At 38.5% G+C, this 17,850-nt stretch overlaps 1 protein-coding gene across 1 annotated transcript in view; it reads right to left on the bottom strand.

Annotated features, from left to right (window-relative positions):
• IDO2 (indoleamine 2,3-dioxygenase 2) overlaps positions 1 to 17,850 on the bottom strand; it is a 67,175-nt gene that overhangs the window by 42,211 nt on the left and 7,114 nt on the right. Inside the window, exon 2 of the mRNA XM_052661530.1 lies at positions 1,934 to 2,029. Coding sequence (XP_052517490.1) covers positions 1,934 to 2,029 — 96 coding nt within the window. The remainder of the gene's footprint in view (positions 1 to 1,933; positions 2,030 to 17,850) is intronic.

The raw sequence follows: 17,850 nt of genomic DNA, 5'->3' as shown, positions 1-17,850 counted from the left end.
CCATGACAGCAACAGAGTGTCATAGAGCCCTGGGGTCACTCTGATAAGGGCACCCATCCCATTTATGACTATCCCTTTCTTCTCTCATGATCTGATTACCTTGGGTGTTGGTCGATTTGATGCATCAGTTTGACTAGGTTAAGAGAAGCCCAGATGGCTGGTAAACATTTTGGGGTGTGTCTCTGAGAGGTTCTGGAAGAGATGTGGAGACTGAGTAAGGAACCTCACCTCACCAGCTCCGGTGGAATCACTGCTCCGTTTAGGGCCTGAATAGAACAAAATAGTGGAGAAAGGATGACTTTGCTCTGTTTAAGCTGGGACAGCCACTTCCCTGACCCCTAGCATTAGCACTCCTAGTTCTTAGATCTTCAGACTCAGCCTGGAACTTGCACCACTGGCTCATGGGTTCTCAGCTTTCCTGGGCCTCCTCCAACTTGCAGGTGGCAGATTGTGGGACTTTTCAACCTAGGTAATCATGTGAGTCAATCCCTCCTAATAAGTCTCTTTCTGGATAGATAGGAAAAAAAAAAAGAGTCTGTTTCTCAGGAGATCTCTGACTAATCACCTCCAAAGGCTCTGCCATCACATTGGGGATTAGGATTTCAATGTATGAATTTGGGAACCACACAAATGTTCAGGCCTTTGTGCTCAGTTTGAAATTCCCCTGTTGAGGGACATCTTGGTGGTTTCTGGTTTAGGTAATCACTTACACATCAGCTTTTGCATGAACACAAAATTTCAGTTTACTTGGGTAAATATGTACTAATATGATTGCTGGGTCATATGGTAATTCTTTATTTGAATCTGCCACCTGGATGGAAGGGGAGTTTAAGAATGGACACATGTATGTGTATGGGTAAGTCTCTTCCCTGTTCACCGGAAACTATCATAACATTGTTAATTGGCTATGAGTGAAAGTGAAAGTGTTAGTCGCTCAGTTGTGTCTGAGTCTTTGAGACTCCTTGGACTGTAGCCTGCCAGGCTCCTCTGTCCATATAATTCTCTAGGCAAGAATACTGGGAGTGGGGTAGCTATTCCCTTCTCCAGGGCCTCTTCCTAACCCAGGGATAAAACCTGGGTCTCCCCCATTGCAGGCAGAGGTCTTTCTGAGCCATCAGAGCTATACCTTAACACAAAATTCTAAGTTTTTTTTTTTTTTTTTTTTTTTAAAGAACCTGCCAGGGTAGCTGTGATATTTTGCAGGCCTTCTTCCAGGGTAGCTGTGATAGTTTGCATTCTCATCAGCAATGTGAACGAGAGTCTCTTTGCATATATCATCACCAGTGTTTGCTATTGCCAGATTTTAAAAAAATGTTAGCTGTTCAAATAGGTGTTAAATTACCTTTTAGTACTTATTATCATAGATAAATAGTCCTATATTTCTCTGTAAGTCCCCTAGTTTCGTTGTTATTCCTTTCTGATTAAGGCTTATCAACGATTTCTGAAGAATCTGCTAACACTGGCTGTATAACTGAGGAAGTCTCTTGGCTCAACTCTTTTATAGGACTCCAACAATAAATCAGTGTGACTTCACCCAGAGGGAGGGGAACCCTGACCATGGGCCTTGGCGTGAGGACACTGAGAATTCCATGCCTATCCTGACCCAGCTACATCTTATCCATCAATTTCCTGACAATTCTCAACCAGATTGCCTTCTTTATTTAAAAAACAAATATTTGTTGAGTGCTTAATATAATATAGTCCAGGAATTGTTCTGTGTAGGCTCTGGAAATTTTAGGGAAACACACATCATACCAGAAGCAAGTGTTATTCCACTCATCACCAAGAGTGAGATTGTTTTAGTTCTGTGGATGAAGTCACCATAGTGAGTGGTCAGCTGACCCATGTCTGCAATGTTGAGAAAGAAAAGTGGTGAGAGGATGAAAATAGGGTAGTGAGAAAGGGTCAAGGAGAAGAACACAAAATGTTGTACCTCGTTTACTTGAGCTCGAAGCTGGTGGCTCTCAATCAGCTGGGGAAGTCTGCTGGCAATTTCCATCCAAGGACTATAGTGACCAGGGAGTTCTCTCTGCATTCAGAAAATTCAAATGTCTCAGCATTTCAGACCTCTCTGTGAAGCAGCCTCATTGCTACTTTCAGATTTCAGTCTTAAGGCAGAATTCAGATCAATTCTATTCAACAAATATTGAGAATTCACTGAATCCGATGTGAGGCACTGATACACAGGTGACTAAAATGCAGTGCTTGCGGTTAGGAGCATGTGACTACTATGGGATAAATAAAGTGTCATCAGACAAAACCAATGCAGTATAATATGTTTGATTATGGCTGTGTGTAAGCTTAAGAAAGGGCTCCCCCGGGGGCTCAGTGGTAAAGAATCTGCCTACAATGCAGGAGCCGCAGGAGACGTGGGTTTCATCCCTGGGTCAGGCAGATCCCTTGGAGAAAAGCATGGCAACCCACTCCAGTATCCTTGTCTGGAGAATTCCCATGGACAGAGGAGCCTGGAGGGTTACAGTCCATGTGGTCACAAAGAGCTGGACACTACTCAAGTGACTTAACATGGCACAGTACACTTAAGAACTAGAAGAGGAGGAAGTAGTTAATTCTGTTGGTTATTCTAGAGGATTAAAGGGAAATGGTCAGAGAAACATGACAGATGGGGCCAGTATTAGGGTCTGAAAGTGGCTTTTCTAGTTGGCAATTTGAGGATGAGAAGGCATGTTTTGAAACAGAGCAGATGATGGATAAATCATCTGTTCTTGGGATTACAGATCATTCAGTATTACTCAAATCTAAAGTTTAAGAGAAATGACAAAGTAATGACAAATGACTCATAGCAAATGGAAGTCACTCATCCATCAGTGAGGTGGATGAACCTAGAGCCTGTTATACAGAATGAAGTAAGTCAGAAGGAGAAAAAGAGCTATCATGTATTAACTCACATATAAGAAATCTAAAAAGGTGGTGCTAATGAACCCATTTGCAGGACAAGAATAGAGACACAGAGAATGGACTTGTAGACACAGCAGGGGAAGGAGAGGGTGGGACCAAGTGAGGGAGTAGCACTGATATTTACACATTACTCTGCATAAAATAGAAAGCTAGTGGGAAGCTTCTATATAACACAGGGAGCCCAGCCCGGCACTCTGTGATGACCTAGGGGGTGGCATGGGGGGAGGTGGGAGGGAGGTTCAAGAGAGAGGGGATATATGTATGCTTATGGCTGATTCACATTGTTGTACAGCTGAAACCAACACAATATTGTGAAGCAATTATCCTCCGATTTAAAAGAAATTGGGGGGAAAAAAGGTAGAGGCAGTGAGGAGGATTTCCATGGATCAGGTGATTGGATGAATTGGTGAGAACACCATGAATTGAAACAGAAATACAGGCGGAGTCACAGACAGGGCATATAATACTGAATTTATTTATATTTATTTATTTATTTTATATACTTTAAAATATAAATTTATTTATTTTAATTGGAGGTTAATTACTTTACAATATTGTATTGGTTTTGCCATACATCAGCATGAATCCACCACAGGTATACATGTGTTCCCCATCCTGAACCCTCCTCCCTCCTCCCTCCCTGTACCATCCCTCTGGGTCATCCCAGTGCACCAGCCCCAAGCATCCAGTATCATGCATCGAACCTGGACTGGCGATTCATTTCATGTATGGTATTGTACATGTTTCAATGCCATTCTCCCAAATCATCCCACCCTCTCCCTCTCCCACAGAGTCCAAAAGACTGTTCTATACATCTGTGTCTCTTTTGCTGTCTCGCATACAGGGTTATTGTTACCATCTTTTTAAATGCCATATATATGCGTTAGTATACTGTATTGGTGTTTTTCTTTCTAGCTTACTTCACCCTGTATAATAGGCTCCAGTTTCATCCACCTCATTAGAACTGAATTTATTTTTAGATCTGTCTAAAAAATCCATGGAATGTCACCTAAAATATCCATGGAATGTCAAGATATGGCTACATACTGGGCAGCTGGATATACAATTGGGAGTTCAGGAGAAAATTAACGTTAGAAATATGCAATTGGGAGTATCATAGTAGTGCAAATTCCACTTTGTGGTTAAAATGGCAAGAGTATACAAAGATAATTCAGGAGAAGTTGCAAAGTGAAAAGGGAAGGCTTAGATCAATGCACTGGGGGATCTTACAAGGCAGGCAGAGAAAATAAATCCAGCAATTCAGATTATGAAGACATGCACAGAGGCTCAATGAGCCAGAAAAGAACCACCCTATGGAAGTCAAGACATTAGAGGGTTTCTTGGAGAGCCAGACATCTTTTAACACTTCTTAAGTGAACAATGTAAAGAAATAGAGGAAAACAATAGAATGGGAAAGATTAGAGATCTCATCAAGAAAATTAGAAATACCAAAGGCACATTTCATGCAAAGGTGGGCACAATAAAGGACAGAAACAGTATGGATGTAACAGAAACAGAGAATATTAAGAAGAGGTGGCAAGAATATACAGAAGAACTATACAAAAAAGATCTTTATGACCCAGATAGCCACAATGGCATGATCACTCACCTAGAGCCAGACATCCTGGAGTGTGAAGTCAAGTGGGAAGGCCTTAGAAAGTATCACTATGAATAAAGCTAGTGGAGATGATGGGACTCCAGTTGTGCTATTTGAAATCCTAAAAGATGATGCTGTTAAAGTGTTGCACTCAACATGGCAGCAAGTTTGGAAATCTTAGCAGTAGCCATAGACTGGAAAAGGTAAATTTTCATTCCAATCCTAAAGAATATTCAAACTACCTTACAATTGTGCTCATTTCATGTGCTAGCAAGGTAATGCTCAAAATCCTTCAAGCTAGGCTTCAACAGTACACCAAGTGAGAACTTTCAGATGTACAAGCTAGATTCAGAAAAGGCAGAGGAACCAGAGGTCAAATTGTCAACATCTGTTGGCTCATGGAAGAAGCAAGGGAATTTTAAAAAAGCACCTACTTCTACTTCATTGACTATGCTAAAGCCTTTGACTCTGTGGAAGACAACAAACTGTGGAAAATTCTTAAAGAGATGGGAATACCAGACCACCTTACCAGCTTCCTGAGAAATTTGCATGCAGGTCAAGAAGCAGCAATTAGAACTGGACATGAAGCAATAGACCAGTTCCAAATTGGGAAAGGAGTATGTCAAGGCTAAATATTGTCACCCTACTTATTTAACTTCTATGCATTTCACATCATGTGAAATGCCAGGCTGGATGGAACACTAACTGGAATCAAGATTGCTGGGAGAAATATCAATAACATCAAATATGTAGATACCACCCTAATGGCAGAAAGCAAAAAGGAACTAAAGAGCTTCTTGATGAAAGTGAAAGAGACTGAAAAAGCTGGCTTAAAACTCAACATTCAAAAACTAAGATCATGGCATCCGGTTCCATCACTTCATGACAAATAGATGGGGAAACAATGGAAACAGTGACAGACTTTATTTTCTTGACCTCCAAAACCACTGCAGATGGTGACTGCAACCATGAAATTAAAAGACACTTGCTTCTTGGAAGAAAAGCTATGACCAACCTAGACAGCATATTAAAGGCAGAGGCATCAATTTGCCAACAAAGTTTTGTATAGTCAAAGCTATGGCTTTTCCAGTAGTCAGGGTTCTCTGGATGTGAGAGTTGGACCATAAAAAAGGCTGAGAGCCATTCATCTGCTGAAACGAATCGCCAGTCTATATTCGATACAGGATACAGGATGCTTGGGGCTGGTGCACGAGGAAGATCCAGAGAGATGATATGGGCTGGGAGATGGGAGAGGGGTTCAGGATTGGGAACTCATGTACACCCGTGGCGGATTCATGTCAACGTATGGCAAAACCAATACAGTATTGTAAAGCAAAATAAAGTAAAAATAAAATTTTAAAATAGAAAAAAAAAAGATCAACAACAACAACAACAAAAAGGCTGAGAGCCAAAGAATTGATGCTTTTGAACTGGTTGCTAGAGAAGACTCTTGAGAGTCCCTTGGATTGCAAGGAGATCAAACCAGTCAATCTTAAAAGAAATCAACCTGAAATAGACATTGGAATGCCTCATGCTGAAGCTGAAGCTCCAATACTTCGGCCACCTGATGTGAACAGCTGACTCACTGGAAAAGACCCTGATACTGGGAATGACTGAAGGCAGGGGGTAAGGGAGGCAACAGAGGATTAGGTGGTTGGATGGTATCATTGACTCAATGGACGTGAGTTTGAGCAAACTCTGGGAGATGGTTAAGAACAAGGAAGTCTGACTTGCTGCAGTCCATGGAGTCTCAAAGAGTCGGACATAACTGAGTGAGTGAACAACAGCGATTTATCTATCAAATGGCCAAATGCATTATTTTAAGTAAGGTTACCTATTTAAAATAAAGACTGAAACATCACTAACACATATATACCAATTCAGATCGGGGTCATGGAAACAGGGTTTGAGTATAGTGTACTGAAGAGGTAAAAGCATAGAGACTGAATACGTGAATTACTTTTTTGGGAGCACCATAAGGTATTAGGGCTTCCCAGGTGGCTCAGTGGTAAAGAATCCGCCTGCCAAAGCAGGAGATGCAGGTTCAATCCCTGGGTCAGGAAGATCCCCTTGAGAAGGAAATGGCGACCCACTCCAGTATTCTTGCCTGGAATATTCCATGAGTAGAGGAGCCAGGTAGGCTACAGTCCATGGGGTTGCAAAGAGTCAGACATGACTTAGCGATGAAACAACAACATAGGGCATTAACAAGGGGGAAGTTTGTGTTTGAGAGCTGTTTCCACTGAAGAATAAATGATTTGAGTGGTTTACAGTCTGCTACTCAAGAAGCACAGACTAAAGAAAAAGGAGAGAGGAAATAAAAAAGAAAAGAATCATGAGGAAGGAGAGGAGAAGAGAAAGAGCCCCGATGGAACATAGTTAAAGGAATAGGAGGGCTGCCCTGGTGGCTTAGTGGTAAAGAATCTGCCTGCCAATGCAGGAGACAGAGTTCCATCCCTGGTCTGGGAAGTTCCCATATGCCTCACAGCAACTAAGTCCATGTGCCACAACTGATGAGTCTGTGCTCCAGAGCCGGGGAGCCACAACTACTGAGCCACATGTCCTAGAGCCACAGCAAGAGAAGCCACCGCAATAAGAAGCCTGTGCAACACAAGGAGACAGTAGGCCCCGCTCGCTGTAACTAGGAAAATCCCGAGCAGCAACGAAGACCCAGCACAGCCAAAAATAAAAATCAATAATTTTTTTTAAATAAAGAGAACAAGAAAGTCTGAAGTATGAAGGAATTCATTTCTTATGAACCTAATTTCTCAGCAAACGGTAGTGTACAGTCAGGTTGTATGATTTGAGGAGAGAGGTGCGTGTTAAATTCATTATAGGAGAAGGAACAGGAAATTAAACACAAAATACAAATATATCACAATGCATAGTAGGTATATTATAATGCAGTATCATGACTTAGAAAACCCAGGAAAGTTTGAAAACAGTTTGGAGAGCTGTAGGTCTATAAATTACCAATAAGTCACTTATTTCTCAGAAAGTAAAATAAAACTGGGTGAATCTAACATCCAATGCACAACCTGTGAAAATTATAGACTTTATTTAATCCTCTGCTTTCTATCTTCTATCAATTCAGGACAAATTGGGGCACCCTTTCATAGCTTTCTCAAATTATACCAGATTATCATAATTAAAAATTTTTAATATAGATATAGTCCGGGGGGGGGAATTTTCCCCTCTACCTTTCCTAAGTTCTTGAGTCTGGACTCACAGTAAATTGACATAAAACAGATTAACAGGAGAAAAAGAAAGAAATGTTTTTAATAGCTTGTGCATACAGACTATTAGAAATGGAACCGAAGAAATGGGACCTGAGAAGTGACCATAGCAGGCAACTTTTATTCTTTTTAGACAAAGTAACGATAAATCTGTGATGAATGGACAAGACAATGAACCTTGGGCTTCAGGAATTTAGTGAAGAATCTATACAGTCTTGTCCTGGGGTCATCAATTAAAGAACTAACAGGGTTTTATTTATTTAGGCTTCTAGGCTCAAATTCCCTGCCTATGGTGATAAGGGTGTCTTCCTATTTCCATATGCAAGGAGGGCATCTTTCATAGGAGAGATTTATTTCCTGGCTCTAGAGAGACAGAAAAGAGGGTCGAAGTTCCGTTTGAACTTACTGTTTCTTTCTGTTTTTAAATGGTCTTTTTCTTTTATTTTTTAAAATTTGCTTTTAATTGGAGGATAATTGTTTTACAATATTGTGTTGGTTTCTGCCATATGTCGACATGAATCAGCCATGGGTATATATATGATCCTCCCTCCCACTTCCCACCCTGACTGTTTCTTTAGTAACTTTAGTTCAATATAATCACTATGAAGGACTTCCCTGCTGGTCCAGTGGTTGTAATTTTGCCTTCCAATGCAGGTGGTATGGCTTCAAGCCCTTGCTGGGAAATGAAGATCCTACATGCTTTGTAGTCAAAGAGTCAAAACATAAAACAGAAGCAATATGGTAACAAAATTAAAGAAAGACTTTAAAAGTAGTCCACATCAAAAAAAAAAAAAAGAAAGAAAGAAAGAAAGAATGTAAAGAACAGAAGACAAATAATCAATATGAGTGAGGCATATTCAGGGGTGACTTGCCCAGGGCCCCAACAATATGCGTATTCACAAACAAGAAACTGTACCATTTTCTCCTTATGTATTCTTCACTCTGTTCCTCAATTTCTCAAGGTAGAGTCCACTATACTCCCCTAGTCTCCCAGTGTGAAAAACACTTATAAGCATAATGGTCATTTTCCCTAGCAGTGACGCAGAATTGAAGAAAGTTGATAACTGACCCAGGTTTCGGGATTTACAGAGTGGGGGTGGAGTCGAGAATGCTCACACTCACAGAGGCAGAGAGATTTATGGTTAACTGACTCTGAACTGGCAACTTGTTTTTCTCCTGTTTTACCGACAACAATTGAATGCAGCAACAGAGACAAGGGAATATAATATTTTCAAAGGAAATCACAGAAAGAGACTCATAGTATTCAGGAGGTCTTTTTTAAATGGGTTTGAGAAAAAGCTGTAAGTCAGTCATCACCTCTGGCTTTCTTTCTTTGGTACCTAGAAAAGGGTTTATATTCTGAGAATTAAAGCACCCTGGGGAATTCCATGTGGTTAGGACTTGGTACTTTCACACTGGTGGCCTGAGTTTAATACCTCGTGTGGGAACTACAGTCCCACAATTTACGTGACACATCCTGTGGGATTGTAGTTCTCACACCAGGCACTGAACTCAGTTATATATATATATGTATATACATACATATATATATATAAATAATTATAATTACATATATAAATTATATATTAGTATAATAATTACTTTACTATATTATAATATATAATATAATTATATTATAATATATAATATAACATAATAATATATACAGCATCATGGATTTTTGTTTCTGGGCTTGCATTGAAATCTTTAAATACTCCATTGTTCCTCAGTCTAAGCCACCCTCTATTCTTTAATACCTCCTTTCCCCTTAGACTCCTAGATGCTTCTTACCCTTCTTCCTCTTTATCATCCTCTCCCTTCTTTAAGCAGTTCAAGTGTTTGGACTCCCATATCACCCCGCAAATATACGAAAACAGTGAGCTTTGAGAACCTCTGGGTTCTCCAAATGCAGTTCCCGTCCGGCAGCACTGGGGTGATGTGAAAACTTGTTAGATATGCAAATCTGGGGGACTCCTCGCCAGATATATTGAACCCAAAACTCAGGGCTGGGACCCAGCCTCTGTGTTTTAGCAAGCCCTGTAGGTGAAGCTAATGTAACCAAAAGTTTGAAAACCACTGATGTGGGGACCTCAAAAGTGAAGGGAGGAAGGATGTTAAAGCTAGTTTACAATCCATTAAAAATGTACCCACCAGGGTTTCCTTGGTGGTCTAGTGGTTGAGAATCCACCTGTTAATGCAGGGGGCATGGGTTTGATTGCTGATCCGGGAATATTCCACATGCTGAGGAGCATCTGAGCTGGTGCCCTGTGACTGCTGAAGCCTGGGTGCCTAGAGTCTGTACTCCGCAACAATAGAAGCCACCATGAGATAGGAAGTCAGCACCCTGCAAGGAAGGATAGTTCCCTACTCCCCACAACTAGAGGAAGCCCACGCACAGCAGTGAAGACCCAGAGCAACCAAAAATAAAACTTAAATAAACAAATAACTTTTTTTGTTAAATACCCACCCTTCCTGCGGGTTTTTCCTCTAGCAGCTGAATAAAATATTGAATTATTTTCATTGCTTTCTGACTGCCAGATTCTTTTTTAAGTTACAGTGTTGGGGGCAGGACCAGCTGATGAGTATTTCTCTACACAGCATCCCTTTTGGTGTTAGGTAATACTTCTCTATCACATCTGTTTCAACACCTGCTGACAATCCTAATGTGCTATGAATGAATATTGGTAATTGCTTACAATTTTTGGCTATCATTAACAAATCTGAAACAGTCATTCCTATATGTGCATTTTTAGGTATTGTCTCATTAACAGGATAAATTTATAAATGTGGATTTACTGAATGAAAGATTTTTGCACGTGGAATGGTTGAGAGCTACTTCTTGGTTTTCTTACAGAAAAGTTACATGAATTGATAGTTGCATTTATATAATATGTAATATATAATGGGAGTGTCAGTTTATTTATGATTCTAACAAGGTTGAGTATTACCAAACTTTTTTGTGGTTATTTTTAAAGCTACATACATTGGATTCTTTGCACTAAAATTCTATAGTTATTTTAATATTTAATAATAAAATAAGCATCAAAAATATTCCTTTCTCAAAAACGATGATTAAAATAATGTAGTCAATGTTGATGGCAAGACAGTCAAAAAGCACAGAATTTAGAAGGTGGAAAGTAAAATTACTCTTGTTTTCATCCTCTCATCTAGCAGTAATGACCCTCGGAAGTTTGTGTGGTTTTCCAGAAATTTTGCATGTTATCATTGTATTGTTTACATTTCTGTAATTTTTGATGAGTTTGAATATCTTGTCTTATGCTTTGTCATTGCATTTTGGGTGCAGGTATGAAACTGCCATTCATATCAGAGTAGTCAAGTGAGCCAGCATTTTCATTTATGCATTGGGTTTTTGGTTATACTTAGAAAGTTCTTTTTGTCCCAATATTACTTCTTTTTAGAATATTTCTAGTGTAACTGTTGATGCTTACTTCTTTAATCTATCTACACTTGTGTTGTGAGTTAGGATTGATTATCTCATTAGTGCACTTTCAAAATAGAGGAAGTTCAAGCAAGAGAAATTAAGTAACTTTCCCAAGGTTACGCATCTCATTGGTGGTCAGGCCAAACCACTTCTGACTCAAAGGTCAGTGTACTTTCCAGCACCTCCTGAGAGTAAACACACGGAGAATGGTGAGATGTTTAGTGCAAGGGAATAAGAAGTCCAGAGAAACTTGACATGTTTTTCTTCCCCTTATTCCAGTGACAAGAAGACCCAGAAATTGGATGGACAGAAATAATAAAATCTGTGGCCTTCTTTTCTATTTTTTTTTTCAGTTTCCTATTTGATATTATTCTTTTTCTGGACTTTTATATCTGTCAAAGTATAGTTTTCAAAAGTTGAAATATGACTCACGCAAATATGAAATGCATGTCCAAAATAAATTTAGTTTATTAATGAGAAACTCAGCAGGATGGCCAAGTTCCTTCAAAAGCATTTGATAGACTAAAGTGTTTAGAGTTTAAAAAAAATGAATGCTAAAAAATTAATTGCTAAGTTAAAAGACATGGTAATGGGTTAATGTCTTCTGTGGCACAACCGTCACAAACTTTAGGGTTATATTTTCTACTCAACAGAAATCACTTGCAGCTCTTTTGAGCAAAAATTTGCAAGTTAACATGTAGTTTCAGAGATTCAGTCCTACTCAATAGTAAGCAGTATGTCAAAAAAGGAGCATAGTTCTTAAGGAAGGTAATTAAGTAATCCTAAAGTGAAATTGATAATTAGACAGGGCTCCAGGTGATATTGACTAAAACTCAGCCCTCCTTTCATTCTGCTTTGGATAGTTCTTCTTAATACATTTATAATCTAAAAAAGAACAGATTTTATAGATGTCATGTATTTTATAGAAACATAAACTGTATTATACTGGTTCACGAAATCAGCTTCTGGTTAAGAAAATAGTACAGAAAGCTAAAAAAAAAATTAAAAGTTTAAGTGAAATTAAACCATTCAAATATCAGTAAGGAAAAGTTGGATGATACTATTAGTATTATAAAAATTAGAATGTGATCTATTGGACTGAGTATAATTTGAAAGAGATTTTTAGGGAAATAAAAGACTGGAAAAATGGAAAGAGGCTGGTGTGACATAGCTGCCAAGTAAAGAGGAGACAAAAATATTAGATGACTTTGAAGAGATGGGTAGGCAGCATGAGCAGCCTCTGAGGATACACCAAAGTATAGGATTTTGTTTTAAAGAGAGGAGTTATGTGGCTTGATTTTTTTTAAATTTAAGGGTCACTCTGACTGCCATGCAGGGTATGTATTATAGTTGGGCAAGAGGGGAAATAAAGACAGGTTACAAAGCAACAGTCCAGGAAGAAATGGTGGTGGATTGCACTAGGGTGGAAAAGAGAAAGGTGAGCAGCCAAGAGATAGATTTCAGAGATAGGGATGAATTTGTTCACAGGAGTCATTAGAGAATAATGAAGATTACTGCAAGACTCAATTACAAAATATGTAGCTAAGGTTAACACAGGTCTAGTACAAAGTGAACACTGATTAAATAATAGTTACTACTATAAAATAACTATGGCACCCCACTCCAGTACTCTTGCCTGGAAAATCCCATGGATGGAGAAGCCTGGTAGGCTGAGGGTCGGACACAACTGAGCGACTTCATTTTGACTTTTCACTTTTGTGCATTGGAGAAGGAAATGGCAATCTACTCCCGTGTTCTTGCCTGGAGAATCCCAGGGATGGGGGAGCCTGGTGGGCTGCTGTCTATCGGGTCGCACAGAGTTGGACACCACTGAAGTGACTTAGCATAGGAACTAAAAAAAATTCCATTCTTAATGAAATATAGAAGAATTATATCAATAAATTTTGGTAATACTTTGAAAATCTAAATTGAAACCCCAAGTGAAAAACTGTAAAAGGTCGTTTTTTGTTTGTTCTTTTTTCACCTAGAAGTATGAAAGCATAGAGGAAATGAAAAATATAATTAAAAACTTATCACCTAAAATCTGTCCTTTCTTAAGAATGATGATATATTATCTGTTCCAGAGAATAGATGAAGATGAGAAAGCACTTAATGCAATTTGTGAAGATAACAGACTCTCACGACTAACCCCTGAAACCGTAACACTACTGCAGTGTATGAATACAAAAAGGTAATTCTTAAATAAAATATTATCAAACTGAATTCATTAGTTTAAAAGACCAACCCAAGTTTGGCATTACTGTGAGTATATTTTGACACTGGAAAGTTGTTGTTGTCTTTTAATTGCTAAGACATATCCAACTCTTTTGCAACCCCATGAACTGGAGCTAGCCAAGTTCCTTTGTCTGTGAGATTTCCCGGGCAAGAAGACTAGAATGAGCTATCATTTCCTCTTCCATGGGATCTTCCCCACCTAGGGACTGAGCCCACATCTCATGCACTGCATGTGGATTCTTTATCACTGAGCTGCCAGGGAGGCCCCTGGAAAGTTGTTATGATACATAAAATCAGAAAAGCCAAGAAAAAGTATAGAAAAGGTTTAGAAGGAATATTTTGATAAGTTGTTTGAGAGTATGCCAAAGTAACAGTGTTCTGTGCTTAGTTGCTCAGTCATGTCCAACTCTTTGTGACTCCGTGAACTGTAGCCCACCAGGCTCCTCTGTCCATGGGGATTCTCCAGGCAAGAATACTGGAGTGGGTTGCTATTTCCTTCTCCAGGGGATCTTCCCAATCCAGGGATCAAATCTAGGTCTCGCACACTGTAGGTGGATTCTTTACCATCTGAGCTACCAGGGATGCCCAAAAGTAACAATAAATGGATGTTAAAATGCCCTCCAAGGCAGAACTTGGCAATGATAAATTTTCTTTTTTTTTTTTTTTAACTGTTTCTTTCTTTCTTTCTTTTTTTTTTCTTTTCTGGAGGATGTAAACAGATTTGGGACTGAGGTTCTGTGGCTTTGGGCAGCAGCTGCTACAGAGAGGGGTTCACCATCTCTGCCCACCTGTCTCCATTTAGAATAAGAGCTCAGGCATTTCTATGATGAAGATTGGACAAGAATTAAAAATTTGCATTGGTGACAAATTGATTCATCCACCTAGGGGAACTGTATCTTTTGTTCTGGTCTCATTCTCCATCAAAATTGTTTTCTAGGCTGGGAGCAGAGAGTTCACATTAATTCACATCTGTAAACTAAGTGTTCTGAAACATTAAAAGTAGTGCAAAAATATGCAGTAGGCCGAAATGATAAAAAAATTTCAGCAAAAAAAATTGAAGAAATAGTGAATTAGCTCCGGGAGGTACATCAATCTCACACTAGAGAGAGTGAATGCCCAGAGGCTAGAATGAAGAACTGGGAAGCATCCTAAGCAAATGTCCTCAAAATTAGCTCATGATTACAAATTAATTTTAGGAACAAGATAAGCAATTTTTGTGGGAATGACTTGGTTTGAATTAAACCATCAGAAGTTTCATATATTGGCTGTATTTATAGAGCGAAAATTAAAATTAACCAAAATGTCTAATGCCATTAAATTGCAATGTTTTATCATGCAAATAGGATTTAATGAAACCATTAAAATTATATTGTTAAGACTGATTAATTTCAGGCAGTTTTATTTTATAGCATTGAGTTAAAAACACACAATGCAGGTTTAGATATGCAATAGAAGTACAACTTTGCAGCTTTGCAAACATATAGACACACATATATATACAGACAAATACATAGCCAAACATATACACCCTTAGATAAATTACCCCCAGATACCTAAGGTATATTGATTTTTTTGTAGAGTTATGAATAATCAATTTCCTACTTTTAAGAATCTTCAAATATGAACTTGATATGAATTTATTAAGTTGGTAACAAAATAGTCACATTTAATTTTTTTTTTCATAAGAAATCTTGTCACTAATGATGTGCCACTGAATTTTAGTAGTCTCCTAATTTCTAAAGATTAATAATAAAATAAATATTCAATAAAAGGAGTTTGAAGTAAGATTTCAAGCAGAGGATGGTCAATTTATAGTACATATTAACCTGATATTATATATAATTGAAAGAATATTTTTATCAATAATGGGGTCTTAAGTTGTGATTAAAAGCAGTTGGGAGATAATTATGGTAATTATATGCTTCAAAATCAAATTAGGACATAATTTCATAAATATTGATATAATTGTGGTATGAAATATGATAAAATATTCCTTCTCAAATTGGTCATGATTTAGAAAATCTATATTATATAGTAGTAACTTATCCTGTTGTCAATAGGACCTGGAGCTGGGCCTGGCTTAGTCTTTAGTTTCAGACTGAAATTACAGAGTGTCAGCATTATGAGGGGTTTTCTTAATTTGATCCTCCTCATATGCCCATGACATGTTATCCTCACACAAGCAAAGCAGGTAAAAAGAGAGCAAATATGACTTGCTAGTTTTAAAACTAGTAAGAGATTTATCTAGACTTCAAATTCGCATCAAAGTGACTATTATAGTATTGTCGGTGCTGTTAACCAGAATTTGTAATGTTAATCATCTACTGTTACTCAACTAAAGCAATGTATAAAATTGCCTTTAAGGAATAATTTTCATGAATCCCAGAGAATAATTTCCCAAAGATTCAAAGACCTGAGTTGGAAAAAAGAAGGAAACTAAAATCTTTTTAATGGAAAATGTTTTTACATTGCAAATTATCTCTGTGATATAAAACATTTCTTTCTATATCTAGTCAGAGATTAGAAACACAATACTAAACATCTCAGCATTTATGCATCCATAGGAGCACATCTTTACTCCTCTTCCATCTCCCCACTCCACAACCCACAGTTTCAGAAACATGATTCTAGATTATCCTTTTAGATTTATACAGGTCAATATTGGAAAAACAAAAAAGCCAATTAAAAAATGAGTGGAAGACCTAAACAGACATTTCTCCAAAGAAGACATACAGTTGGCCAACAAAAACATGAAAAGATGTGCATTGCTCATTATGAGAAATGCGAACAAAAACCACAATGATGTATCACCTCATACTGGTCAGAACGGCCATCATCAAAACATCTGCAAACAATAAATGCTGGAGAGCATGTGGAGAAAAGGGAGCCCTCTTACATGGTTGGTGGGAATGTAAATTGATACTGCCAGTATGCAGAACAGTATGGAGGTTCCTTAAAAAACTAGGAATAAAACAACTGCATGATCCAGCAATCCCATTACTCAACATATACCCTGGGAAAATCATAATTCAAAAAGACATATGTACCCCATTGTTCATTGCAGCACTATTTATAATAGCCAGGACATGGAACCAGCCTAGGTGTCCACTGACAGATGAATGGATAAAGAAGCTGTGGTACGTATATACAATGTGATATTACTCAGCCATAAAAAGAAACAAATATGAGTCAGTTGAACAGACATGCAAGAATATAGAATCTATTACACAGAGTGAAGTAAGTCAGGAAAACAAATACAGTATATTAATAAGTATGTATGGAACCTAGAAAAATGGTACTGATGAACCTATTTGCAGGGAAGGAATAGAGATACAAATGCAGAGAATGGACTTATGGACACAGCAGAGGAAAGAGAGGATGGGACAAACTGAGAAAGTAGGACTGACGTATATATACTACTATGCATAAAATTGATAGCTGGTAAAATCGATAGCTGGTAAAATCGATAGCTACTAAAATCAATTGCTACTAAAATCGATAGCTAGTGGAGACTGCTGTATAGCACAGGGCGCCGAGCCTGGTGTTCTATGATGACCTAGAGGGGTGAGATTGGGGTGTGTATGGGCAGCTCTAAAGGAATGGGATATATATGTATATACATACATATATATATATACACACATACATATATATGTGCATATATATGGATAAGTTGCATTTTTTTACTGCAAAAACAAACACAACATTGCAATGCAATTATATTCCAATATAGACTTCCCTGGTGGCTCAGACGGTAAAGCGTCTGTCTACAATGCGGGAGACCTGGGTTCAATCCCTGGGCTGGGAAGATCCCCTGGAGAAGGAAATGGCAATCCACTCCAGTAATATTGCCTGGAAAATCCAATGGACAGAGGAGCCTGGTAGGCTACAGTCCACAGGGTTGTAAAGAGTTGGACACGACTGAGCAACTTCACTTTCACTTTCACAATATTTATACAGGACAGTTCAGTTCAGTTCAGTTGCTCAGTCGTGTCCAACTCTTTGCGACCCCATGCACTGCAGCATGCCAGGCCTCCCTGTCCATCACCAGCTCCCAGAGTTTACCCAAACTCATGTCCATCAAGTCAGTGATGCCATCCAACAATCTCATCCTCTGTCATCCCCTTCTCCTCCTGCCTTCAATCTTTCCCAACATCAGGGTCTTTTCAAATGAGTCAGTTCTTTGCATCAGGTGGCCAAAGTGTTGGAGTTTCAGCTTCAACATCAGTCCCTCCAATGAACAACCAGGACTGATTTCCTTTAGGATTGACTGGTTGGATCTCCTTGCAGTCCAAGGGTCTCTCAAAAGTCTCTTCCAACACCACAATTCAAAAGCATTAATTCTTCTGCATTCAGCTTTATTTATAGTCCAACTCTCACATCCATACATGACTACTGGAAAAACCATAGCCTTGACTAGCAGA

The sequence above is a fragment of the Budorcas taxicolor genome, chromosome 24, assembly GCF_023091745.1.
Source record: "Budorcas taxicolor isolate Tak-1 chromosome 24, Takin1.1, whole genome shotgun sequence".
NCBI lineage: Eukaryota > Metazoa > Chordata > Mammalia > Artiodactyla > Bovidae > Budorcas > Budorcas taxicolor.
Note: the sequence above shows the minus strand (reverse complement) of the source record. Positions and strands in the feature narration are given on the sequence as shown.